Source organism: Mesocricetus auratus, unplaced genomic scaffold (assembly GCF_017639785.1).
Source record: "Mesocricetus auratus isolate SY011 unplaced genomic scaffold, BCM_Maur_2.0 Super-Scaffold_100024, whole genome shotgun sequence".
NCBI classification, from domain to species: Eukaryota; Metazoa; Chordata; class Mammalia; order Rodentia; family Cricetidae; genus Mesocricetus; species Mesocricetus auratus.
Window position 1 is genome coordinate 25,027,102 of NW_024429205.1, and position 27,148 is coordinate 25,054,249.

Below are 27,148 nucleotides of genomic sequence, written 5' to 3' on the forward strand. Positions count from 1 at the left end.
AGTAGACCAACGCATGCCCTCAGTAATGGTGCGCCCTTCTCAGACCCTCTGAAATACGGAACAGGATCAAAAATGGCCTAGGAAGGACTGAAACATTAGTCACATCGGAAAGACAGGAAGGGGAGTGCGGCTATTTTTACTGCTGCTTGAACCATATTGAGAGTTGGAGGTCAAGTTGGAAAGCTATGAAAACAAGGAATTCTGCAGGCCCATGAAGGGTGCTGAAATAGGAAAGCCAAATAAAATGATAGAAGGAAGACCGATGTGGGGAAACGAACAGTAGGAGAAGGAACCTGAAAATATCCGTGAGGTCAGAGAAGTGTGGGAGCCTAGAGCGTGACCGAAAGGAGGGGAAGACAACAGTGGCCATCCAGGAAAAGTGGGATACCTCTGTAACGTCAGCCTCCTCTTCATAGGAGAGTTCAAATCCAAACAGATGAACTCCACAGCGTTCTGAGGGCTGGAAGGTGCAAGAGAAGCAGGTGACTCTGACTTTAGAAGGACAGAAGAGACTAGGTCTCTAGGACATGCAGTGTCTTGGGATGAAATGGCAAGATCGGTGTGTGCCTTCCCTAGAGTACCACCATCGTGCTGGGGGAAGCTACTAGGACCAGTGGAAACATTTGGGTTGGCAAAAGAGTTCGTGTTGCTTTCTCCATTGAAAAGAGAGTTGTGGTAGGTAAGGAAGGTGCTAGAGTATGTGCGACATAAAAGCAGAAGAAGATTGCTGGGGTGGAAGGACACAGGGAGGGAGGGGTGAGGAGATGTATCGCTTGTTCGAAAAATCGATAAGGAAGCCTCGTATGTTGTATGTTGATGAAAATAGATGATATATACTTCTGCACATACACAGACACAGATAGATTAGCAGACTAACAGATACGGATAGGTAGATACACTCACACACACACACACTCACACACACACACACACTCACACACACATACACTCACACACACACACACACACACACACACACCCTGAAAAGTACATAGATATGGCTGGAAAATGGAAGTGAGCTATTGTAATTCATGGGTCAAAATTGGTATCTTGCAAACAGCAATTACGGAGAGTGTAGAGTCCTGTTTTCTGTAGCTTAACAAGCTCATCCGAGGAAGAGACAGCATCCCCAGATGGCAATGGGGAGTGTGGTTGGCTCAGCAGAGCCGATTGTGTGACTGTGTCCAGCATAGCAGTGCTCTTCAGGAGAAACGACCGGATGGGAAGTCACCCGTTGCTGGTGAGGTGATCTCTGGAGAGGAAGCAGGACTTCAGTGACAAAGCTCACCATCTTTGTCCACTGTGTACACATAACTTCTCATACTTTGACTTAGTATGTTTATCAGCCTTCCCTGTCGCTGGGCAACATAACACCCTACAGTGCTTATTCTGTGGTAACTAATAAGAGATGCCTTGCGTGATAAGTTGGATCTCTACCATTTTCATTAATTTGTGTGTCACCTAAAAAAAACTAAAAAAACTAAAAAAAACTTGTGCTTAAGCTCAGTAAATATTTTAGAATTAGTTGCCAAGAAAAAATTGAGGTTGCTATATAAATGTTTTGATGCCTATTTAAAATGAGACCTTTAAAAAATGTCACAGATTGTTGAATATTGGTTAAATTGTTGGAGGCTAATGGACTATTGTTTGCCAAGCCTAGACTCTCTCTCTCTCTCTCTCTCTCTCTCTCTCTCTCTCTCTCTCTCTCTCTCTGTCTTTCTGTCTCTCTGTCTCTCTCTCTCTGTCTCTCTCTCTCTCTCTCGTGTGTGTGTGTGTGTGTGTGTGTGACTTTTTGTATGTTGCACGCATATGTGTATGATGGTTCACTCACACATGTATGTGCATGTACTGATCATAGGTTGCCATTTGTATTCTCCTCTATTTGTTCTCTACCTTACGTTTTGAAATAGGGTCAGTCTCTTGCCGAACCTGGAGCTTCCAGGTTCAGCTAGGCTGGCTGCTCATCATCAAGCCTTTGGGGTGTGCCTCTCTCCGTCTCCCAGTGCTGGGATGACAGTTGCACCCTACTATTCCCAACTTTTATACAGAGATGCTGGCAATCCAAACTTAGGTCCTCACGTGATAAGCACTTACCCCACTGAACATCCCCCCCCCCAGTCTGAAGCTCGGTTTCTTCATCTACCAAACACATCTAGATTTTGGATCTGATAACTGGGAACAGGACGCTTACACCAAAAGCTTCCCAAGAAGCTCGGCTTGGTAACTGCCATTCATTGTCAGCGCTCCCACCAACCCGCCCTCCACACCGTGTCGACTCTCAGGATCATCTCTATCAATGTTGGAGGCAGCAGAAAACCGGGAAGCACCAGGAAAACACTCTGACAGTGCTTCTCAACTGTCCTCATGCTGGGACCCTTTAATTCCTCATGTTTGCTCTCCCCCAACCATAAGGTCATTCTTGCCACTACTTCATAACTATAATTTTGCTACTGTTAGGAATTGTAATTTAAATATCATATATGCAGGATACCTGATATTCGACCCCCTGTGAAAGGGTCATGTGACTTCAAAGGGTTCATGACCCACAGGTTGAGAACAGCTGCATTATAAAATAAATTTCGTTTCTTTCAATGTTAAGAAGGTCGGGATTTGGGACTTGGAAAATAGTGAATGTCAGCCTTGGATCTTTCAGAGAACGTTCAGGTATTGATGAAAGCAATGGATCATGGTCACAGGGCGGGGTGATATATTAAGATACCACCTGGATTCTCAAAAAAGCTACCAAAGAGAGTGAGTATATATATCTAGCAATTTTAACTCCTAATAGAATTTTTAAAAACCCATTCACACAGAGGGTTGTATGTAACTGTTCACCACAGCCCAGTTTCTAATGAGAGACAATGGACTGAATGCTCATCAAATGATGAATGACTAAACAAGGTGGGGTAATTCCACAGAATGGAATTGGAGCCATTAAAAGGGAATGGAGTGCAGACACTTGCTAGAGCCCTAAGCTTACTTTGAGTGAAGGAATCCAGACACAGAAGAATCCAGACTGCATACTATATGAGTCCATGTGTACGAGACACTCACAATAGGCAAACCCATAAAGACAGAAAGCAGGTTAGGGATTCCCAGGGCTGGGGAGAGTACCTGCGGATAGGTCAGGAGTTTCTTTTGGGTGATGGAAAATGATCTGGAGTTATGAGGTTGCCCTCTACCTTCCTTTTGAGACTGGGCCTTGCTGACTGGCTAGGTTGGCTGGCTGTTGGAGCTCAGGGTTCTTCCTGTCTCTGATCACCATCCCTTCACCAGCCCTGTGGTTTCAGACCTGTGCTGCCATTCTTGGCTTTTACACGGGCTCAAAGGACCTGAACTCAGGTCTTTTTGCTTGTGTGGCAAGCACTGTACTGACTGAGCCATCTCCCTGACCCTGGTGTTGGAATTCTCCCTGCTAATTCCAGTTGTTTTCCCACGGTAAGGGCTCAACTTTTAAGTGGGCTGCTTATATTTCAATATCATCTTCTAAAAGTTTATTTTGTTACATTCAAGGAAGCAGACATCTTAAATTCCAGAAGAGGCATATGTCATGTTTTATAGATTAACTTCCCAAAGGTCTATAAACACAGATAACTCAGACTCTTAAGAGGGCCGATGATTTATATTCTGATGTACTGAGATGGGGGTGGGAAGGAAAGAGAAATATGAGTACCACAAATACACAATATTGTTAAACTTAAAAAGTCCACTTTAAAAATGTTAAATATAATGCTTTTTATTTAAACAGGTAGCCCCAGAGCTGACACAACATGAACATAGTCCTTTAGGCAACTTTTGGCAGAAGAAAACTGATACCTCAGGAGTTGTCCTTCCCTGGATTCTGTGGTCTGTGTTGATCTTCCCCAGTCAGTCTTTGTAACAGACAGCTCAGCTCTCACCCAACAGCTAGAGGTTGGCTGACTGAAATCTTCTATCCTTCACTGATGTGTAGATCACAGCTATCCAGATTTTCCCGTGCCTGGTTGGAGAGAAGTGCAGCATGTTCTCACAGCATGGTTTTGTTGTCCAAGCCCTTGCATTTCCACTGTGGTCTGACTGCACTGCATAGTCCAGGACCTGAGGAGAATGGACTCTATGGGCATGTTTTTAGAGGCATGGTGGTTGAATGTGTGTCTGGCTGTATTATCCTTCAGGCTTGTGTTTAGACGTGTCAGAAAACATTACAGAACATGAAAGCGTATCAGGGTGTGGGGTCAAAGTAGTGATGGCTTGTTCTCTGGAAGAGAGAAGTTCATGCATCTGGAATGAGGACTTCCCATGGTTGTAGATTGATTGGTACAACACAGAGGGGATCAGTGATGTTTGGGTTTTCCTGGATATCCAGATGGGGGAGGGGGAGAGAGAGAAAGAACACCATCTGTCTGTCTGTCTGTCTCTGTCTGTCTGTCTGTGTCTTTTACACACACACACACACACATACATGCACACACACGCGCACGCTTGCACACACACACGCATACACACACACACAGAAGAGAGAGAGAGAGAGAGAGAGAGAGAGAGAGAGAGAGATTGTTTTGCAGACCATTAGAGGAGACAACCCAAATCTGAGCACTGGTGGAGAGACAGTATTTATCCCAGAGAAGTCTACAGGTGCCAGTCAAGGAGGTCGGCTAGGGGCATTGAGCAGAGGCCCTGATGCTTATGGCTAGTTACAGAATACTCGTGGGTGGGTGTACATGGTGTAGCTGAGAGCACCTGTGATAGTACGGAGGGTAGCTCAGAGTCTGGAAGCCTCAAGCTTACCCTGTACCGACTGGCCTTTTCCAAACGAGGGAAGAAAGGCAGGAGTTGGGACAACCAATTTGGATGAGAACTGTAGTTCTTGTATAGAAGAATATCCAGTTCTTGTATAAGGGATGAATTACAATGTAGAGCATGTTGGAAATGCTAGTGAGGATGAGTTTTCCCTTGAGAAATGTCATGCCCTTAATTTGGAAGGGACAGGGAAAGAAAAGCAGCATCAGGAGAGACCTAGTATCCTGGAAACTGTCCTGCACAGAGGTGAATGGTTACTAACAGATGTGCCAAGGGCCTTTTAGCACATCCTTCCAGATGAACCAAGTGTGCATTTGGATGAAGAGATGCCCAGGGAATCACTTGAAGCCTCCACTAAGAGGAGACTACCATCAATGAGTGTACAAGTAGATACATCTTTGTGTTTGGCCCCACATTGATTCATTGAGCATTAAATGACGGTGGAATTTGGACCTGCCAGCTGTCCAAGAAGTTGACAAAGAACCACCACTCAACAACAGCCACAGATGAATAAACAGCCAGTGGGCTAATGTGTGAAAACAGCTGCTTCACAGAAAGAATAATGGTAAAGCTTCATACTTTCACTCTTGCAAAACCAGGTTTCCAAAGCCTCTTAGTTACCTGCACATAGTTTTGTAATTCCAAACTATAATATAGTGTGGGTGTTAGGGCAAAATGGTGGGTACAGAAAACTAACCCTTTCCTTGATGATGTCTGGCAAATGCTTTGCTTTGACAGCATAGACAGTAAAACATTATTATGTGTATAGAATGGCCCTCAAGTGAGTGAACATAGTTTGATCAGGCTAATCTCGGGTCCAGGTTTCACAGAAGGATGGGGGTGTTTCTTTCTATTTGATAGTTTGATCAGGCTAATCTCAGGGGTCCAGGTTTCGCAGAAGGATGGGGTGTTCCTTTTTATTTGCTTGCACCATCTTGAACTTGGTGATGAGGCAGAGGGTGTGTAAGACTTGTACAAGAGTTGCTTGATCCCATCTCTGTCAAGGAAGGTATGTGAACAGGAATGTTCTCTGACTCTCAATCAACTCCACGTAGTCAGAGATAGCTGGGTAACGGTAGCATGAATTGATTGTCAACACTTCCAAGAAGCTTATCCAGGAACGTATAAACAGTGATGGAACAAAGCCTTCTAGTGGGAAGGGTTACGTAGTTTAAATTCCTCTATGGTCAGTCTGTAGTGCCAGAGACAACTTTCCATTCCAGAGGCCCACACAGTCATAATGATACTCGCATTCAAAGGTATTTCTAGATGTAAAGGCTAATTTCAAGGTACTGAAAAAAATATCAACACTTAGTATGGCTCTCAAATATTCTAGAGTCAAACTGTAATATATCGTTTGCCGTGAGAAAACAGAATAGCACTATCATTTTAGGGACAGAAAACCTGTATTTAAGAAAGGAGGGGGAGAGATGGAGACTCTTCTGTCTTTGGATTTCTTTGCCAGGATCCAGACTCTGCCCATTCTGAAGTGTCAAAGAAGCAGCAGCCGAGGTTAGAATTGAGGTTGATTTTGGTTCAGAACAAGTAAGATTCTTGTGATGCGGCACTTCTCAAGGGAATCAAGTGGACGTTCGTCTTCTCGGGCGATTTTCCTTGTGGAAGAACCCACTAAGGTTGAAAATGACTGCCTGGCAGTGAGGGTGCCCCCACTTTGAGACAAGGAGCAGCCTGGCTCACTTGTTTGTGTAGTGCATGTTCTCGTCTGTGCACATGTGCGTATGAGTGCGCATGCGCCTGTGCATGGAGGTCAGGGATTGATGCTAGACATCCAACTGGACTCTCCCTGCACCTGGCCAGTGAACTCTAGGGCACTGCGTATCCCTGCCTTCCTCAGGGCTGGACTTACAGGTGCGTGCCTCTGTGCCCAGCTTTCAGGTGAGTCCTGGAGCATAGGACACAGGTCCTCATGTCCGCATGCTTTACTGGGTGAACCGCCTCCCCAGCATCTTACATGGTCTTACATTTGTTCTTTTTCAGAGGGGATCGATACTTGGAATTGAATTCAGCAAGTGCTCTGCCATGGAGTGGCATCCTTAGCCTTTGGTTTTTTAAACATGATTTTTTTTTTGGTTTGGTAGCACAGGCTACCCTCAAACTCAGGATCTTCCTCTCTCTGCCTTCCCTAGGCTGAGATCACAGGCCTATGCTACCATAAACCTATATCATGTCTCTAAAACATTTTTATTAGGATTAGGATAATTCTGTGGTTTTAATTCTGTCTTATTTGTTTTATTTCCCAATAGATAATTGTTACCAGGTTATATTCAATTAAATACTGTGATAGACAAATTCTGTATTACAGTGTGTGTGTGTGTGTGTGTGTGTGTGTGTGTGTGTGTGACTGTCTGTCTGTGATGTGGGTGTGTATCAAGTAAAAGTGCCTGTAATTTTGAAATAATTTTTAATTTCTTAGGTTATCCTCCATACAAGCAGTATGCTTTAGGGAGTGATTCTACATACCTGTGAACACACTCCTTACAGTATGCTGTTATTAAAAACTTCTTGTAGCCAAGTGCACTTTACAAGTTTGCTTTCTCAAGGTTCTCACTGTGTGTATGTGTGCTCTCACGCATGTGCACACATGCATTATGTGCGTGAATGCAGATGTTCAAAGGCCACTGCATGCATGCGGGTGTCAGCCTCTGCTTTCCACCTTGTTTGCCTACTGTAAGCTTCTCTGGAAGCCCTTGGATGGCAGGTGCTTGAGCTGTACATCTAGCTTATGTGTGGCGTCCAAACTCAGGACCCTTTTACCCACTGAGCCATCTCCCCAGCCCTGGTTCTTACTTTTGGTTTAAATGAAAATATTTTAAGTAGTGTTGCTTTTGTGAAAAACATTGCAATTGTGTCAAAAAATTTCATAGCCTATAAATGGATTTGGAAAGCTTTGGCGAGAGATCAAGATCTATGGAGCCGGCCAGAGAGCCTGGCTGGGGTTCTGCACTAGCCTCCAGGCGTCTTGTGTGGGACTGAGTGCTCTCCCCCAATGAGGGCAGAAACATACCAACCCAACAGCTGGGCTGCTGTTTAATGGCCAGGCTAACGGGTACAGGTGCATCCAAGGATTGCAGCAACTCGATGCGGATCCGGCAGAAACCGGAGCACTTCCTCCCACACTTTGAGCTTGCGTTCCAAGGAGCAGCCAGCACAGGGGCCCTACTTTATTTTAGAGATCAACCCTCCTCCCAAACAAAACATTTTCATTTTTCCCTGTATTCATCAATTAAAAATATTATTCCTTGTGGTTCAGTTAGAGAAGTAACCAGTCTAAAGGTTGATTCCCCACCCCTAAGTTGCTAGATATTTAATGAAAAGAAGTGTTTAAATGGGCATTGGTTTGTTTTGAAGGAGAGGGAAGGTGGTGAGCGTATTTTTGTGAAGAATGGTTCTCTGACCTATTTCACTCCCCTCCTTACATTTCATTTATACCAGAATAAACAATAATGGTAGATGATATTTTTATGTACAGTTCCTTCTTTCCTCTTCTGTCTTGCCTCTTCTTTCTTGTGGGCTGACTGACCTTCCCTGCACACCTCCCTGTCGACCAGTGAAGTGTGTTGGCAGAGTGGGAGTCTGATTGGTGGCTTAAAGAGATCTCACATATCCCCTCCCTCCTTCCTGGGGCCTGGAAAAGGCAAGCATCTGGTCTGTCGACCTTCCTGGAATCTGCTCTGTGTGTGTCTCTGACTCTCTCTCTCTCTCTCTCTCTCTCTCTCTCTCTCTCTCTCTCTCTCTCTCTCTCTCTCTCTCTCTCTCTCTCTCGATCACCATGCCAGTGGGATAGGACTGTAGGACTGTTGAGAACACTTTAGACAAATCAATTGTTAATCTCAATTAACCATACGATCTGGTTGCAGTTAGACACGTTGCGTGGAGGTAGAAAAATACCATTATGGATGACCCCTACCTTCTGGGCACAGTGGACTGGAAAACACATGGACAGTTGACCCAAGGGAAACCAGTGTGGGGCTGGCCAGCTGCCAGTCAGAGCTCTCTCAGGGGAGGGTGATGTTGACTAAACCAGATTCAACAGAAGGCTTCTTAAGGGATTTGTAGTGGAGAGTAGCTGGAATGGGAGTTAGACTAACAAATGAAGCTGGAGCAGCCAGAGGGACAATTTCTGCCATATGAATATTGGGTGCAAGAACGAAGCTCGAAGTTTTTGCAAAGGCCTGGGGATGAAGCTGCGTGCTACGGGTGCCTAAAACTGTTTCTCACTTTCAGTAAGAGGAGGCTGGCTGTTCCTGCATCTTGGGTGTTCATCATCCTCATTGCTCTATGCAGTTTTCTCATAACACCCTCTGGCCTCCAAGCATGTACACTGTAGAGAGAAAGACCCCAGCTGCTGTAGACTCTGTTCCACCCTTGTCTCCAACAGCTGCATGTCCTGACTACGCGGTGCACCCAAACCATCACCTTCTCTGCCCTGCTTCTCTGCTTCATCCCTTATAGCTGTTATGCCTGTGCACATTCCTCCCTTTTAAGAAGGCTGGGGATGGCTGGGCAGACAGAGAGGAAGAGGAGAAGGACCCTTATCCATTGCCCAAGACCCCTGGAAAACGTGGAGAACTGCCTTGCCTTGCCTGAGATCTGCAGCGCCTGATTTATGAGTTTGAGTGCCCATCTGGATTATTTTTTAACGATTCACTTTTTTCTTTGACAACAGCATCTTTGTATACAGAGTGCATTGTTTACTCTCCCAGTCTAGCCTCTCTCTCATCTCCATCTCACTCCCATCGTCTCTCCCTGCTCTCTGCGGTCCCTTTCCCACACCAATGTCTTTTTGTTTTGTGACTCAGTGAGTTTAACTATAGATGTCTGTGTGGCCGTAGGTGCCAATAGATAGCCCCATATGGATTTCTTTTTTTTTTTTTTTTTTACAAGACAGGGTTTCTCTGTTTTGGAGGCTGTCGGTCCAGCCTGGCCTCGAACTCACAGAGATCTGCCTGCCTCTGCCTCACGAGTGCTGGGATTAAAGGCGTGCGCCACCAACGCCCGGCCCCATATGGATTTCTAACAGAAATATTCTCATTTAGGGCTTGGGGGTTCCTGCTCATGAAGGATGGAGAATGTCCAGTTGTCATTGGTCCAGTGAGTGTGGCTTCGAGAGCCTTTTCAGGAAGTCTTCCTGCAACCCCATCATGCCTCTTCATCATTCGTCTTTATTGGTCTGGGCTTTCTGGCAACCACAGTGTGGTATTTGTGTAAATACTCATCAGACATGTCTTGCCATGTCCTGTATGTAGAAATACAGAAAATGTAGTTAACTCTGTCTAAAGGATTACTTCAAAGACCGGAGAAAGTGATTCATGTTTCTTGTCAGAGGTCCCAGTTTCCAAGCCACACCTGAGTATATCTGGAAAAAGAAACCCTACAGAAGTTACGATAAGTTGTACTTTTGGTCTTTAAAGACTGGCTAGTTAGAAACATGAGAGACTCTCCCTCATCTGTTTGGCAGCTTCTCTGTGTTAACTACTGGACTAAGCCCCTTGTTTGCATTCATTCAGTGTCCTACATCTGAATTGCTTAATGACAGGATACATTCTGAGAGTCACATCCCTGGGTCAGCCTATGGCTGGGTGCTCGTCATGGAGCACACTTACTTACAAACCTTGGTGGCATATGTTGTTCACTTGTCATGATCACCTTCTGTTTATAATTTAATCTTTCCCACTCCCTTGGCCCCAATAAGCCACTTTGTACAATCTCTTGGTCTCCTTTCTATTTTTTTATGCTTTACCCATGTTATGACCATTTCTATATATAGATGTATACATTATACACTAGGATTTGTATATGAGAAAAATGTGATTTTTGTCTTTCTGAGTTTGGGTTACTACATGCAATATAATGATTTCCATATCTGCTCATTTTTTCCTGAAAATTTCATTGTATTTTTTTCTGGCTAAATAAAATTCCATGGTGCTTAGGTACCATATATTCATTACCCATGCATCTGTTGATGGGCATCTAGGCTGGTTCCAAATTCCTTGTTATTATGAAGACAGCATGGACATGGATGAGCAAGTATCTCTGTGGTAGGATATTGAGTTGCTTGGATCTGCCCAGGAATGGTATGGCTTGATATAGATAGTGATCCTATTTTTAATTTTTTAAGAACCTCCCCTTAATGGCTTTCACAATAACTTTCCTCTGTCCCACATTCTGGCCAGCATTTGTTGTCTGATTTATTTTTTAACCTAACATTTTTTATTTTATTTAAAAATTATTTTTCATTTTACATACCAACCCCAGTTCCCTCTCCTTCTTCCCCCTTGTCTCCCCCACCGCCCTTCTCACCCCCCCTTATCCATTCCTCATAGGTGGTAAGGCCTTCCTTGGGGAGTCAACAAAGTCTGGCATACCGAGTTGAGGCAGGACAAAGTCCCTCCCCCTGTATCAAGGCTGAGCAAGGTATCCCACCATAGGGAATGAGCTCCAAAGAGCCAATTCATGTCCCTGGGATAGGTCCTGGTGCCACTGCCAGTCCCCCCCCCCCAGCAGATCAAGTCACCCACATTCAGAGGGTCTAGTTCAGTCCCATGCAGGTTTCCCCGCTGTCAGTCCATAGTCCCTGAGCTCCCTGTAGCTCAGGTCAGCTGTCTCTGTGGTTTTCCCCATCATGCTCTTGACCCCCCCCCACTTTGCTCATATGATCCCTCCTCCCTATCTTCAACTGAACTCCAGAAGCTCAGCCCAGTGCTTGGCTGTGGGTCACTGCATCTGCTTCCATCAGTTACTGGATGAAGGTTCTATGATGACAATTAGGGTAGTCATTAATCTGATTAAAAGGGAAGGCCAGTTCTGATACCCTCTCCATTATTACTAGGAGTCTTAGCTGGTGTCATTTTTGGAGATTCCTGAGAATTTCTCTAGTACCAGGTTTCTCCCTAACCCCATAATGGCTCCCTCTATCAAGATATCTCTCTCATTCTGTCCCCATCTGTCACTCCCCCAACTTGGTCTTCTTGATCCACCATGTTCCCATCCCCCATCCCCTCCCTTCTGCCCCCCCATCCCAGTTTACCCAAGAGATCTTAACTATTTTCCCTCCTTGGAGCCCTCCATGTGTGTCCCTCTTAGATTCCCCCTTTTTATCTAGCTTCTTTGGGCTTGTTTTAGAATTACTGAAATTTGTTTTTGACCATTTTAGTTCATGTTGTGGTTCCTATTAAAACTGTAGCCTGGTTATCCTTTACTTTACATCTAATATCTGCTTATGAGTGAATACATACTGTGTTTGTCTTTCTGGGTCTGGGTTACCTCACTCAGGATGGTTTTTGTAGTTCTGTCCCTTTGCCTGCTAATTTCAAGCTGTCATTGTCGTCCCCCCCCACCTGCCACCACTGAGTAGTACTTCATTGTGTAAATGTTCCACGTTTTCTTTATACATTCTTTGACTGATGGGCATCTAGATTATTTCAAAGTTCTCGCTATTACAGATAATGCTGCTATGAACATAGTTGAACATATGTCCGAGTGGTATTGCTGAGTCTTGAGATATTTCTGGGTCTTGATTCTCAGTTTTCTGAGAAACTGCCATACTGATTTCCAAAGTGGATGTACAGGTTTGCACTTCCACCAGCAGTGGTGTCTGATTTCTTGATGACAGCCATTCTGACTGGGAGGATGCGGGTATCTCAAGGTAGTCTTACAGAATTTTCCTGATGGCTAGGGATACTGAACACCTTTTGAGAACACCTGTTGGTTATTTGTGTTTCTCCTTTTGAGGATTGGCTATTTTGTTAACTCATCTCTTGATTGGCAAGTTTGTGTGTGTGTGTGTGTGTGTGTGTGTGTGTTTAGATTTTTTCTTAAATTCTGGATATTAGTGCTAGTCTTAAGAATAGTTTTCCTCCCATTCTGTAGGCTTCATCAGGATCTCTTAGTGCAAACAAAACATTCAGTAAAAACAAAATGTATGAGGCTGCTCCTAGTGGGACACAGCATGCTGGTTTCGAGGAACTTAGCTTTATAATATTACATTCTAAAAATAACAAAATCTATAGAATAATAAACCCACAAACCACTACAAACCACTAACGGTAGTTTGTTATCATTGCCAAGTATATACGTTCCATATAATTGTATTCTTCTAAAGTTGCCTTTATTTATTGACATGTGTGTGTGTGTGTGTGTGTGTGTGTGTGTGTGTTTGTGTGTGTGTCTGGATGTACATGTACCATGGCATGTGTGGAGAGATCAGAGGACAGCTTTGGAAGTTGGTTCTCTTCTTGCACCATGTGGGTCACCAGCCTTGACCATAGGCACCTTTACCTGTTGAGTCATCTCACAAGCCCCGTAACTGTTATGTTTTTGTTTGCGGCAGTGCAGGAGGTATGTGCAGGCCACCATCACCACATTAGGGTAATAACGTCACCCAAGCAATAGGGATTTGCCAGTTCCACTATAATCTATGATGAGACCATTGTGATCTGTCACCAACTCAAGTGTCATTGCGAGACTGATAGCATTAGTACATTATCTGATTATTTAGGATGTACACGTTATTCATAGAAATTTAATAGGAACCACAAATATGAGCTAAAATGGTAAAAACCAAACTTTAATTCTTTGTGTGAGTTAGTTGTAGGGGAATAGAAAGTCAAATTTTGATAACATTTGAAAATCTGTGCATTCTGTGAGCTGTGGGAATTTCCCCTTTACTTACCTGGATATGAAATTATTAGCAAGCACTGTTCAGGTTAACAGAAAGAATTCAAACACAAAAAAGTCTTTCTGATCTGCCATCCCTTCCATTTAGACTTCAACTCTTTAAGAAAGAAGTATTGAGCTGTTTTTCGATGTATTTTAAAGTCACTGCAGTATTCGAGAGAGGAGGCTCTGTCTTGATGAGGAAAAAAAATCAAGTTGAAAACAAGTAACCTGAAAACAATTAGCTCACAGCTTGAGAAATAATATGCAGCATTAACTTATTTTTTTAGTGGTAACTATCATTCTTAAAATTTTATTTATCACATGATACCAGAGGCGTAATACTATGATTTTGAAACAAGGAATGTTTTCCTAATGATGAGACCTATTGAATTTGGCAGTAATCCCTTGAGGGAGTAGATGGGGCCATGGATGGGCTCATTTAGAGGTGAACCTGAGAGAAGTTTGTGTGCAAACAAAGTGAAGTAAATGACACGAGTAGTATTCTACAAACTTAGACTCCCCAGTGCTGTAATACTAAATCAGTTATGAGACCTGAAACTGCCAATTTTCTATACAACCAATTGCATTGGCAGATTTTTCCTTTAAGTCCAGGCCACCTAGCAAGAATTGTTTTGGTAATTGCAAAAATATTGATATTCAACTTCTTTAGCAGTTCTTCAAGCAAAATGCATTCAAGTTACAACGTTGTGTTTGTTATCTCTGGATTTTTGTTGTTTATATGAAAGAATTGGAGCCCATCAGGGGCGTATCAAGGCATCTACTGTGGGCCTTGTAGTACCAGTGACTTAGATGCCTATCAAGGGCTTAAAGGTGATTCGGCTTCCTTTTCTGCTCTGCTCTGCAGTGTGTGTGTGTCTGTGTGTTAGATAGATAGGTAGGGAGAGAGAGGAGAGAGAGAGAGAGAGAGAGAGAGAGAGAGAGAGAGAGAGAGAGAGAGAGAGAGAGAGAGAGAGATCTGTGTTTTTGTGTGGTATGCATGAATGCATGTGAACACCTATGAGGACATCAGAGGGCAACCACTGGAGTTGGTTCACACAGTTTTTTCTTTGGATTCTCTCATTGGCTTGGAGCTGACCAAGTGAGCTAAACTGCCCGTTTCCACCATCACAGCCCTAGGACTGCAAGTGTGTACCATCACACCCAGCTTTATTTTTATTTGGGTGCTGGGGCTTGCACTCAGAACCCCATGCTTCCAAAGCAAGCCCTTGGCTGACTGTGCCATCTCCCTAGCCCCTCTGCTATGCTTTTTGACATTCTTTTCCTTTTATGCCAAATTTAAATTTGTGGAGTGTTCTAGTTCATTTCATCCTGTCCGTCTGGCTGTCTTTGGCATTACAGGCTATTTCCAAGTCCCCTTACAAAGGTGACAGCAACTTGAGAATGCTCGGCCCCTTCAAAGTCTGTGGCTTGCGTCCATTAGTTGCTGTGTGAGAATCACCCCTCTGTCCTTCCCACTCTGTCTTCTTGTGAGCTCCTGAAGCCTCAGCTTCTGTCGCCTCATTTTAGACCCCCCCATGTTCTCTTGCCATGTTCTCCTCTGCGCCTCTACACTGTTTCTCATCTCCAGACGTAGACAGTTGGCAGGTGGGACGTTATTTATAGACAGGAGAGGGTGAGAGGAACGCACACTCGTTTGTCTTTCTGTTTTTCTTTTGAGTGAGGCCAAAGGAAGGTCAGAGTAGAAAGATGCAGAATCAAGAGGACTGGGGCCTCTGCCATTCGTCTGGACTCAGAGTCGGAGAACAATAACAAAAAACCCAAACAACAACAACAACAACAAAAATGGGGCTTGTTTTTTTTTGTTGTTTTGTTTTGTTTTGGAATGGAGCCTCATGTCATGGAAGGAAGTGTACAAGTGAAGATTCTGGGGCCCTATGGCTTGGCTAATTCCCCTGACTGTCCCTGTGGGTGTGGCTGAAGATGAGAGTCAGTTGTGTCTAGATAGGAAAGATCTTAATTTACTTTAAAGGAGTTGGATTTTTGTCAGAAATATATGTAATAAGAACTATAGAGGTCGTATAGAATCCTGAGTACAGGAGATGAACTAAGATTCATCAGGCAAAGAGCCTCCCCTGGGCCTGTGGGTCAGCCTTGGAATTTGTTGCTTGGGAGATGCATAACCCAGGAACTGTCTGTCCATTTAGTCAGCCTTTCTTCTCCACACACGAGCACACAGACGGCGCTATTTATGGGAATGGTGAGTGATCGGCCAATGGCAAATGTCTCCACAAATGTGGAGATAAATAAAACCTAATTCCATTCCAAAATTGAGGGACAGAAAATCCGAGTCATGCGAGACATAGTCAAACACTATTTCTGTAGGGAGCCCCTGCAGACCCGCCAGATGGCGTGAGCATAGACACAAAAGGCAGGTGGATATTGACTGTTCAGCCTTGGCCTTCTGCTTCCTCTGTACCCCTGGCTGTGGGTACAGAGGCTGTGGGGTGGCGACTGAAGTGTGCTTCAGGTACTAGCCTGGGATCATTGAGGGAGGTAGAGATTTTTCACATATGAAAACAAATGCCATCAATGTTTTTCTTTTTTTTTCCTTGAGAGACAAGCTATTCAAGTAACATCTTGAATCAGAATGCCTCCTACTACCTGCCCACACCTTAGAAAACCAAACCAAAACATCCCTGGGTAGACAGCTAAGTCTTCCCTGAGTATTTCAGATCATGGTTATCTATAACTTCCTCCATCCAGCTTGAGAAAAGGGGTAAAATAGGTGCATTGAATTCCCTCTCTCTCTCTCTCTCTCTCTCTCTCTCTCTCTCTCTCTCTCTCTCTCTCTCTCTCTCTCTCTCTCTCTCTGTGTCTCTGTGTCTCCCAGTGTCTGTCTCTGTCTCTGTCTCTGTCTCTCTCTCTCAGACTGAATGAAGACCTGTCTTCTTTGGAAGATATTTTTCTTTTAACTCTTGAATCACAGCAGTACATATCCCATTGTCTATTTTGGATGGGATACACTGGTAAGTCCTGGGAGGCATTCAGAATTAGGGCTGGGGTAGTCTTCTCAATGAACCACTTGATGTGATCCCAGGGGCACCAGGACCAAGGTCTGTACTCTGTCTCTGCTTCTAGTTAGTGGGGCCTGGATTGGGGATAAGCAAGTGCCATCATGTCAGCCCCTGAACTACAGCCCACAATTTCTCCTGAACTTTGCTGAAGAAGTATGTTTGGGTCATTGGCTCTCTACAGTGTCTATGAGGTTAAAGAAAACTATTTTACAAAAAGAGTCAGAGAATGAAAATGTCAAAAAGTCATTAGTGTGTTTTGCTAGTTCTCTGTTTTATGGAAGACTGCTTCTTTTTTTTTTTCCCCTTGAAACTCTGGGCCAGTTCCTGCTGGGTGAGTAAACTATTTGTTGGGTAAGAGTGTTTTGACTATAAAATATATTGTACCTTCAGAAATACTGGATTTGAGTCCAGGAATAAAAATAGGATTCTTTCTTCTATTTGTAAAGAAGCAAATAGTATTAAAGAAGGTAAAACTACAAGAAGGGCAATGAAAGATCAAAGCAATGACAAATTTTCAAGATGTGATCTTTTTAAATGTATTGAACTTGCACAAAGATTATAAAATAAATGTTTACACACTGTGCTCTTTAGAAAGGCCATCACAGCGGTAGCGTGACTGGTGAGGCACGATTGATGGTGAGTCTAGGGAAACCACAGTCCTGATTCTTTTGTTGCTTGGTGCTGTTGCTTGAGTGTATATGTGGTGTGCATTGTGCATGCGTATTTGTATGTTTGTGGGCATGTGTATGTTTGTGTGCAAATGCAAGTGTGTGCTCTTGTGTGTAGAGACCTGAGGTTGGTTTGGAGTGTTTTCCTTAGTCATGCTCTATTGTTTTTTGAGGCGGGGTCTTTCCCTGCACCTGGAACTTGTGGATTCTCTCTTCTCTAGTCAGTTTGCCTTGAGGATCTGTCGTCTGTCCCTCACAGGCACTGGAATTACAGGTGGGCTAAAACACCCACAAGGGTTTTATCTGGGTACTGCACATCAGAACACAAGTCCTTCCTCTTGCCTGGCAAGTACCTGACCAGGTGAGCCATCTCCCTCATGTCTTGATTGAAGTCAAACAAAGACTGAATGCATGAAGTAGGAAATTAGAGCTGACATACATGGAAATAGGGAATGAAGTCTTACATCATCATGGAAGCACTTTTGACTAGTCTTTCTCTCTCCAAGCTTCGACCCAAAGTGTCTTTGTCTTTTGGGGTCAATTTTATCACTGACTACTTCCCTAAGAGTTGCCACATCTGGCAATGATGTGCTAATGGTGAATGAATCCTTAGTAAATCAGAAATACATGAAAACTCAAACGCTGTACAGACTCTAGATTTTATCTTTGAAATATAAGGCAATTTTGTTTATGTGTCAGTATGATTTTTTTGCATAATATATTGTAAAATTTTATTAGCCAAAATTACTTCTCTTTTGGAAATGTGCCAAGAAATTCTATTTCCTGTTGCCTAGTTCATCATTTCCTTTGTTTTGTTTAATTTAAAGATAGTTTTACTTAAAACAATCATTAGCCATTTTGTAATGTTATAATGATTTAGGGAAAATGTTTTGTAATAACTGTAGAATTTTCGAGCCATAATGGCTCTTATTTTCTCTTGCTCTGATGTGTGCCAGTCATTAAAATCTTCTCTAGACAAGGGTATATATGGCAAATCCATTTTAAGGCTAAAGGTTTTACAGGTGTATCCTGTAATTCCTCACAGGTAGATATTAATATTTATTTAAGTTCCTGCCAGCTAGGCCCGTTTTTTATTCCATTAATACTTAAGTACTTGGTGTGAGATGCTTATTTTCATGAAGGTTATATTCTTAAGGTATGAATAAAAGAAACTTAAATAGAAAATGAAATGCAAACTACAATTAGGCAATGCAGGGTGGTATGACAGTTTTATCTCGGGTTGCCATGAGGAGCCTCCCTGATAGTGTGACAGGAGAAGGCTTGAAGAAGCTGATGGGCGCACACTGGAGCCCAGGGAACACGTCACAGTGTAGAGACAGGAGTGTGTAGGTGTTGGAGGGATGGTGAGAAAGCCAGCGTGGAGGGTGGGGCAAGGCTGTGGTCTTGGAAGTCTCGGGTGGCTCCACGGGTCTTGGTAAGGCATTTGGCTTACATCTCGGTCAAAGTGGAAGGGAGGAGAGCCATGATATGACCGTTGTTCTTAAGAAGGGGTGCACTGAATGCTGTGAGGACAGTAAGCTGTAGGAGGGGACGGTGGAGAACAGAGTCCAGATAGAAAACAAGTGAAACAAAGTCTAGACAAAGTCATGGGGCATTGCAGCAGGACATTACCAGGGACCCGAGGAGAGGCTGCTGCTCTCAGAAAAATAACTAGCAAACAGATTTTTTTTAAATCGTGTTGCTGTTATAAGGTAGGGAAAAAAGAACAAGATTAGAAGAATTAGGGAAGAAAGCTTAATTCTGGATATGGTTTTTTTTTTTTTTACTAGTAACACGTACCTAGCAGAATATGTAGCTGGATTGTTATATGTGTGTTTCTATACATACACATACATTTATGTGTGTACATACATATTCAAAGTACTTCCCACATGAATATGAATAAACACATATGTACAAGATTAAGGTGATACTGGCTATTGTTATCTGTTACTCTACATAAATCTATAGATGGTATTTAAGTCCACGAAACAGGGTAGGACAGAGTCGTCTACGAATTTAATGTATGGAAGGTAAGGCTACCAACACTGAGCAATGGGTCTGTCCCATGAATTGAATTATAAGGGTTAGAAGGGAGAAGGCCAAGGAAAGAGCTGACCTTAAGAGATTCGGGTAGCTTAGAAGTCAAATGAGGAAAATATGTCACAAGGCAGGGTGCTATAGCATGCCATACATTGTAGAAGCTGAAATAAGAAAGGCCAGACAGTTTGGTTGAATTTGACAATGTGTATTCATTCCACCGGGAGCACTCTGGGGTGGGCTAAGAAGGATTAAGTGCAAGTAAGGGAGAGTAAGTCCAGGGAGAACAGCCCCAGTATAAGAAAGGGGAGCAGATGGAGAAGCCTGTGAGCTGGAGAGCGTTTAGGGTAGGGGGTAGGCGCCAAGGGCTAGGATGCTATGGAGGACTTTAAAATGTACAAAGGTACTTGTGATACCGAGGAAGCCTGGACGCCAGCACGGGTTTTGATGTGCTGATGGGCACCACAGGTCCTGTGTCCCTTCTGCCACAGGTGAGAGAATGGCTCAATTGGCAGATGCAGCCAGTTTCACAAGTTTCTGAGGGCCAGTGGTTTTGATCTCACCTCCAGAAATCCTGCAGTGCAGGTTGGGCTGGATCTGGACTCAGCTTTGGGCTGAGCCTTTTTGGGGGAGCAGCAGGGTACCCTCTGGACCTGAGAGTTTTGTTGTTATGAGGAGGGGTGCGAAGCGGAACTCCATCTGGGACAGAGTTGAATAATGGACTCGTGCAGCTAAGAAAGCAACGCAGCGTGACTGTATGCTAGTGGGGATGAACGGAGCCGTCCCTGAGAGGGTAGAGCGGATACAGTCTGGTGCCTGGCGGAAGCACTGACCATGTGTGAGCTAACTTTCTGCATCAGGAAAAAGCTGGGGCAGCTGCAGGTGGGGGGGGGGTCACTTTTCCCAGGGAGACCGTAAGTGACGTCATAATGAGAGGGGGGTGTTGGTAGTTGTTGCACATCACAAGTAGGCTTTTGGGGGGCCATTTCCATTTATATTTTAAAATGCCATATGCAGTTGAGTCCCACATGTGTGTGTGTGTGTGTGTGTGTGTGTGTGTGTGTGTGTGTGTGTGTGTGTGTGTGTGTGTGTGTGTGTGTGTGGGCAGGGCAGAGGTCAGCACCAGGAGCCATTGGATTTATTTTTTGAGATAGGATCTCTCACTGGAGCCTAGGACTAGCCCATTTGGTTAGGCTGGCCAGCCAGTGGGCTCAAGAGATCCTCTGGTCTCCAGCCCTCCAGCTGTGGGATTACCCAATCAAAGGCACACATCCCCGTGCCCCATGCACAGCCTCTTTAATGTGGATGCTGGGACTGGTGCTCAGACCCTTAGCTTTCCTGAGCAAGCACTTTGCCAACTGAGCCACCTCTCAAGCCTGTCATTTTTGCTTTTTGATAATCATTATCCCAGGCCCCCACACAGGAACTTACTTTGCTTGATGTAATTTTCTACTTTTGTCTTTGTCCTTCCACAAGACAATTTTCCTAAGTGCCTGTAAGTGTCTATTTGTGCCCGTGCACTCAAGAGAAACACGTCACCAACATGCTGTTCCCTCCAGTGATTATTGGGAGAATTTGGAAGGAGGAGAAAGGTCGACTGTCCATTGAAGTTTAATCACCTGTGTGGCAAGGAGGTCCTGCCCAAACTCATGGTAGAAATATCAAATGACATTCCATTTGGAGGGTTTTTCCAGTCCTGGGCATTACCCTCATGAGATTTGATGTTAATTGGTCATTTCCCTCTTGTTTGAAGAATGCAGAACACTCTGTGAGCATTGTTTTAGTAATCTAGAAGGACTTAAGTCTGGAGCTGAATATGAAAGCCCTGTTGGACTAAGCGGCATTGAATAATACTCTTAAGATTCGAAAGGATCCTTGGCCGGGGAAAGTGATGGGCTACAAGCAGGAGCGTGACCACTTGGTGAAAAGAGAGGACTGGCTAAGTCTCTCTTGGCCAGAAGACAGGATATGGTACCTGTGTTGACTCAGTTAATGGCAGGGTGATGGTTTTTCATCGGAAAGGCTGCCCCCGATGGACGTTGCCTGAGCTCGCTGGCCCCTGCCTGCTGTTTAAGTTGGATGGATGTTGACGTGCTGTCCCAGCATTCTGGGTGAATGCTAAGGAGGCCGTGTTTGTGCATGATGTCTGAAGTGAGGCTTGAACTTTTTAGATTCATTCCTCTGGCTGCCTCAGGCTTCGGTCACATCTTGGTCCGATGAGTGAAAGATGGCAACTGTACTCTTTTCTAGGCCGAGGTCTGTTTGTCAGAAACAATTCCCATAGTTTTGAATTTTCTCTTGGGTAGTGATTGTGCAGCACAAATAAGAGCCCCCTTAATATAAATCTTGAGAGGTTATCAGTTTTACTTCCGTGACACTTGTCATTCACTGTGAGTTGTGGTTTGCTCTGAGCCTCTTCTTGGAGGTCTAATTTCATACAGGGTCTGGAGGAAGCTTCAGACAGGATGTTGACTCTTGATTATCTTTGACTGACTAGGAGGCCCTGTGGAGATGCTCCATGACTCCAGGCAATCTCAACGTTTAGCTAAAGCCCCTAAAACTTGAGGTCTTAAATTGCATGCTAAAGATTTCTGGGTTTTTAAAAATTACACTTATTTTCTCTCTGAGAGAACAAGCATGTAAAGTATCCAGTGAGCTCTCTGCTAACTCCTGTCTGGTTTCCTTTTTTGCTTCTCAGATTTACACCAGCCAGGACATGGATCTCAACAGGGTCTTTGACCACTGTTAGCCTTGGACTTGTATCTTCTCATTATGACGTAAGGCCTTAGACAGAAATGACTCCAGCAACCTGTGAACTCCAGTCCTGTGAGGGGCTCAGTAATCATCCTTGTCCAAGTCACTTTATTTATTTATTTATTTGCATTTGCTGGCAACCAGACACAAGGCACAAGGGTCGTTCAGTAGTAGTTGACTCACAAGGATGTCTCTGATAGCCCAAGTGGCCTTTAGAGACGAGCTCACATCCGTGGTTAGTGACATCCTACTGGACTCTTGCATGGTGGTGAGTGTGGCCTTTTTCTGAATAGTGGACTACAGTTTCGAGCACTTTAAAACTGAAAACCATTCCTTCAGTAGGTAGAAATGGTTTTCAGGTATTGGGGTGGAGACATGTATATTTTTGAATTCACTCAATGTTTATTGAGGTCCTGATAAGAATCTGAATATCTGGTTAGTGTCAACATAGTTTTTTTTCATTCTGATTTTGGAGAGTAGTGTGGGAGCCTCACACTAATCGGTGTGAAGAATTAAGTGCTTCGTGATGAGACAAAAGGACCCACCAGGAATACAGGTGTCTTCTTTAGGACTGAATTCCAGCAGGATGCTTGTTAAACACAAGGGGAAGAATGAAAACCCCTGTATCTTCTTCCAAGACAATGTGCACATTGTAAAAATCAGGATTAAGTTATATGAAACTGTCTCTGGCTTTTGAAAATCCAGATGACTCCAGGCCAGAAACATATTTTTTGGCAAAGAAATATAAAAAATTTAAAAAACAATAGGCTGGGAGACTCCAAAGTGCCTCCAGAGCGACTATTGTAGCTCTGAGGTGAGGCAGGGCTCATGACTGAATACTCGCTTTCTTTGGATGTCTCAGTTCACATAAGCAAGTGTAATCTAGGCAACTAGGCATCCACATGGCAGCTGCTGATGCACCAAGTGAATGCCAGGGAAGACAGAACAGTTGGCACCAGGTTTTTTTTATGTCATTATTGTACCGTGAGCCAGAAGAAATAGAAATGTGTACTCATCTGAAGGGAGAAGATGCTGTCTGTCGTATGTGCCCCCACCCTACCCCTGCACTTTGGGTTTGCACACACAAAGTGTCCTCAGGATATTCGTAAGCACCATCTGACAACATCGAGCCCATGCCGATTTGTTTGTGCTACTGTTTAAAACAAACAAACAAACAAACAAAACGGAAGAATTTTGTTTAGCTGACCGTATGCCATTGCATGATTTTGGATTTCTAAGGTAGATGACCAGATAATCTGAAATATCCATGTAAGTACTTAAAGCTGTGGGCAGCAAACTTTTTCTTCAAATAGAGTTTTACTGGAATGCAGCCATGCTCACTGTTTGCACGCTGCTTAAAAAAAAAGTGTATATGTCTGAATCTGTGTGTGAGGGGAGGGACAGTTGTGAATGACAGACAGGGGCATCAGATCCCTTGGAACCAGAGTTAGAGGTGTTTTGTGGGCTGCCCAACATGGGTGCTGGGATCCAAACTTCAGCCTTCAGGACAGCACAGCAAGCGAGCACTGAGCCATCTTGCCAGCCCTCCGTGTGGCTTGGTACAGGAGCATTCGGGTTATGGCAGCAGAGCCAAATAGTTCTGATGGTGTCCTTTGGCCTGCATTCCTAAAATAGTTACTGTCTAGCCTTCTATAGATGGTGAGCCTCTGCCTTAAGTCCTGATAGCAGCTTCTTATACAATGCCAATTTTGAAGGATGCTGGAAGCCTGTTTTCAAGTAAAATATCTATTCATTAAACCAATAGCCTCCTTCCTTCCTTCCTTCCTTCCTTCCTTCCTTCCTTCCTTCCTTCTTCCTTCCTCCCTCCCTCCCTCCCTCCCTTCCTTCCTTCTTCCCTCTCTCCTTCCTTCCTTCCTCCCTCCCTCACTTCCTTCCTCCCTCCTTCTTTGCTTTTTCTTCTCTTCTTTTCTTTAGTTCCTTCCTTCTTTTCTTAATAGGTCTGGCCATATAGCCCTAGCTGGCCTGGTACTCACTAGGTAGAACAAGCTGGCCTTGGATTTGCAACAATTTTCCTGTCTCAGTTTCCCGAGTTTATAGGTCCCACTCCAACTTTGAGATTGTAATGGCTTCTCTGGTCAAACTTTGGTGTCTAAGCTCAAATTGGAGTCACACCTTAATTTGTTATGGGTCTCTAGCGGCATAATGAATGATTTTCTGAAAATACAATTCTGATCAGGTTAACAAAGTCCAGAGGTGGGGCAGGAGTAAGACTGGATGGACAACTAGGCCCTGATCCCCTTTGGAAATTCTGTGAACAGTGGCAGGGTAAAGGCACTGTTTCTCAGAAGACTTAAATTGTCACTATCATCAGTTACTGCCAACACCTCTACTCAATGCTTCAGGACTGGGAAAGAGGAAGGACCCTAATGGAGGTATATCACACACAGAAGTCAGAACAGGGTACTAGTCTACAGTATAGATTGAGATCTAGCTATGAAGAACCGTCATGTTGATGTCATGTAATCTCAGTATAATTGTGCTAATAGGCAGCCATAGATAATGAGTGCAGCCTTGTTTCAATAAAACTTTATTGACAAAAAAACAAGCAGTGGGTCAGGTGTGGCCTGTGGGCCATCATTGGCTGGCCCCACATGGAGACTTTGAAAGTTATGATTAGCTAGAAAATATCAGTTTCAATTCTTTCATGTCTTAGAAAATGGTGAAATGCAATGTACAAAGTTACATGAGAACTGAGCCAGGACTCAAAGCCACAATGCATTTTTGGCTCAGAGCCCAATTGTGTGATATGGTGTTGCCTCAGCTGGCCTGTCAGATTATAGCATTGGGCTTTTAAGCAAGTACCTTGTGAATGGCAGAATTCCCTCTTCAGGTTGTCTGTGTACAGAGATGGTGAGAGCTCAGGCTCTTTTAACAGAGAGGAACTTCCATCCCCGTGACTGACCCATACATAGGAAAACAAAATACAGGTTGCAGGAATTCATATGGACCAATGATGCCCATGAGTTGTGAGAAAGAAATGGGCTCCCACAGCTGCGTCATAGGATGTGATCACTTCAACCGGGAGTGCCAGGAGATTTGAGACAGATGTTTTCAGACATGCCGCATGCCTAAAACATTTCCAGGGGTCGGGCTGCAAATAGTGACTTCATAAGTGGAGAAACGGGAAAGCATGCAAGTTGAGGACACAGGAGTTTATTCAGCACTAGGTGCGGGGCCAACCCCTTTGCTTTACATCTGCCTGTCGGGGTTGGCTCTTTAATCTGCCTGGCCCTGGATGTTGCTCTTTGTCTGCCCGTGAATAAAGTGCAGCATTGTGGTTAGTAATCCCACTCCAGTGACTCGACTTCAAATGTGGTTTTGGAGTGCATCCCGGAGTTCTGTTTGTTAAGCTTCCTACTCCTGTTTCAGAGACACCACTGGCTGGAGAGCAGCAAGCAGAGCAGGCTCCCCTCTGCTCGAGACCTGCCGGGCTTGGTGCTCTCTTCCCCTCTCTTGCCCTTTTCCTTTCCGTTCTTTCTTTCTTTCTTTCTTTCTTTCTTTTTTTTTTTTTTTTTTTTGGTTGAAAGTTTTTCCAAGGCAAGTTCATGGATAAGCTGATGCGTTTCTTGTTCTTTTTCTGTCTGCCCCTGCTCCTAGTGAGTAACCACACTGGCCGCATCAAGGTGGTCTTTACTCCGAGCATCTGTAAAGTGACCTGCACCAAGGGTAACTGTCAGAACAGCTGCCAGAAGGGGAATACCACGACTCTCATTAGTGAGAACGGCCATGCAGCCGACACCCTGACAGCCACGAACTTCCGAGTGGGTGAGTTTCTGCGTGGTCCCTAACTGTCCTTACCTCCAGCCGTTTTATGAGGATATAACACTTGGACACCCTTCTGTTCACATGGCTCTCTCTGCCTGAACAGCTTTCTATCTCTGAAGATGAATGTGCTTGTTTTATGAGGTCTTTTAAGTTGCTTTTTGAAATACTTTTTTTTTCTGTCTGATTTTTGGCTTCTTGGGGAAATGGCAACTAGAATATTTCCCCTTATGACTTAGCATCTCCCCAGCTGTTCAGTGATGGGAAGGTACTGAGTGGACCAGACAAGAGTGAGTTTCTAGGTGAGACCTGAGTATCTAACTTGCATTGCTTAGCTTCAGATTTTATCAGGTTGTTGATAAACTGGATCTGCATTAGGTTTAACTCCTATAACCTGGAATGTTGTAATGAAATTAAAATTAAAAGTTTTCATATCATAAATAATGGGGCTTGTAATTCTTTTTCTCTATAAACTGTCAAAATCTGCACTTTGGTTTAGGAAGCAATGTAGCCTTGTCTCTTCTGCCACGTGTCTGCTCTGTATCTATCATGAGACAGAATTATAGATTGATGCATAAGATGAATTTGCATAAGAGAGACTAGTGGATTGCCGTCAGCCCACAAAAACTTTAAATATAAACTAGTAGTTACTGACTGCACAAATGGGACTTTTGCCTCTTTTAAAATTCTGTTTCTTTTCTGCCTTTTTTGTAAGCGGAGAAAGTATTGCGGTCTCCTGAAAGCTGCCATAGCGCCATGCCATCATGCAACACAGTATTTTTGTCACTCAAAAAAAGAATCTTTTATTATTTTTTGACCAGTTATGGCTTGCCATGTGTACTCAAATAATCCAGACACCCACGTTACTTTTTGAGTTACTCACAAGAATAACTGAAATGTCAGACAGATAATAACACTGGCTAGATCTGGTCTTTTTATGGAATATTGCTGTTTAGTCTTGGGTTTGTGTGTCCAAGGGGTGCAGGAAAGGGATGCTATTTCAAACTGAGTTTTCATCAAGGCAAAGTATGAAGGGCAGCCTGAAGCCCTTACTGGTGCCTCAGTCAGTCCGTGGCATTGTGGAAACTCTAAATGAGGCTGAAGCTGTGTTATTGATCATCTGTGCTTGGAAAAATAATATGTACCCATGGATATGATTGAATAGGGTATTGTCATTTTCCTGGCTAGGATTAGGGTACTTGGGAGAGGTTTTAAGGAGGATTTAGGTCTTCTATGCCAAATGGCACATAGTGCTTAACAGGCCAGGGGGCGGAGTCTAAGGTGAAGTGCTGAAGTGATTGATGATCAGGCAAATAGACGGGAGTATCGGTTCTGTTGCTGTCCAGGGAGTCCACAGGGCATGCCATTTAGGATTTTGGGGACTCCGATTTTCTCACCCCTCAAATAAAT

General features: G+C 43.9%; 1 protein-coding gene across 13 annotated transcripts in view; it reads left to right on the forward strand.

Moving 5' to 3' along the window:
• Ltbp1 (latent transforming growth factor beta binding protein 1) overlaps nucleotides 1–27,148 on the forward strand; it is a 375,435-nt gene that overhangs the window by 134,531 nt on the left and 213,756 nt on the right. For 7 of the 13 annotated variants that reach the window (XM_021229273.2, XM_013116008.3, XM_040730932.1 and 4 more), the window contains one exon: nucleotides 25,574–25,741. The exons of 1 other annotated variant lie outside the window; for it this stretch is intronic. In XM_021229273.2, coding sequence (XP_021084932.1) covers nucleotides 25,574–25,741 — 168 coding nt within the window. Of the gene's footprint in view, nucleotides 1–25,313; nucleotides 25,742–27,148 lie in introns of those variants that run through there. 5 more of the 13 variants (XM_021229276.2, XM_021229275.2, XM_021229278.2 and 2 more) reach the window with 3 other exon arrangements.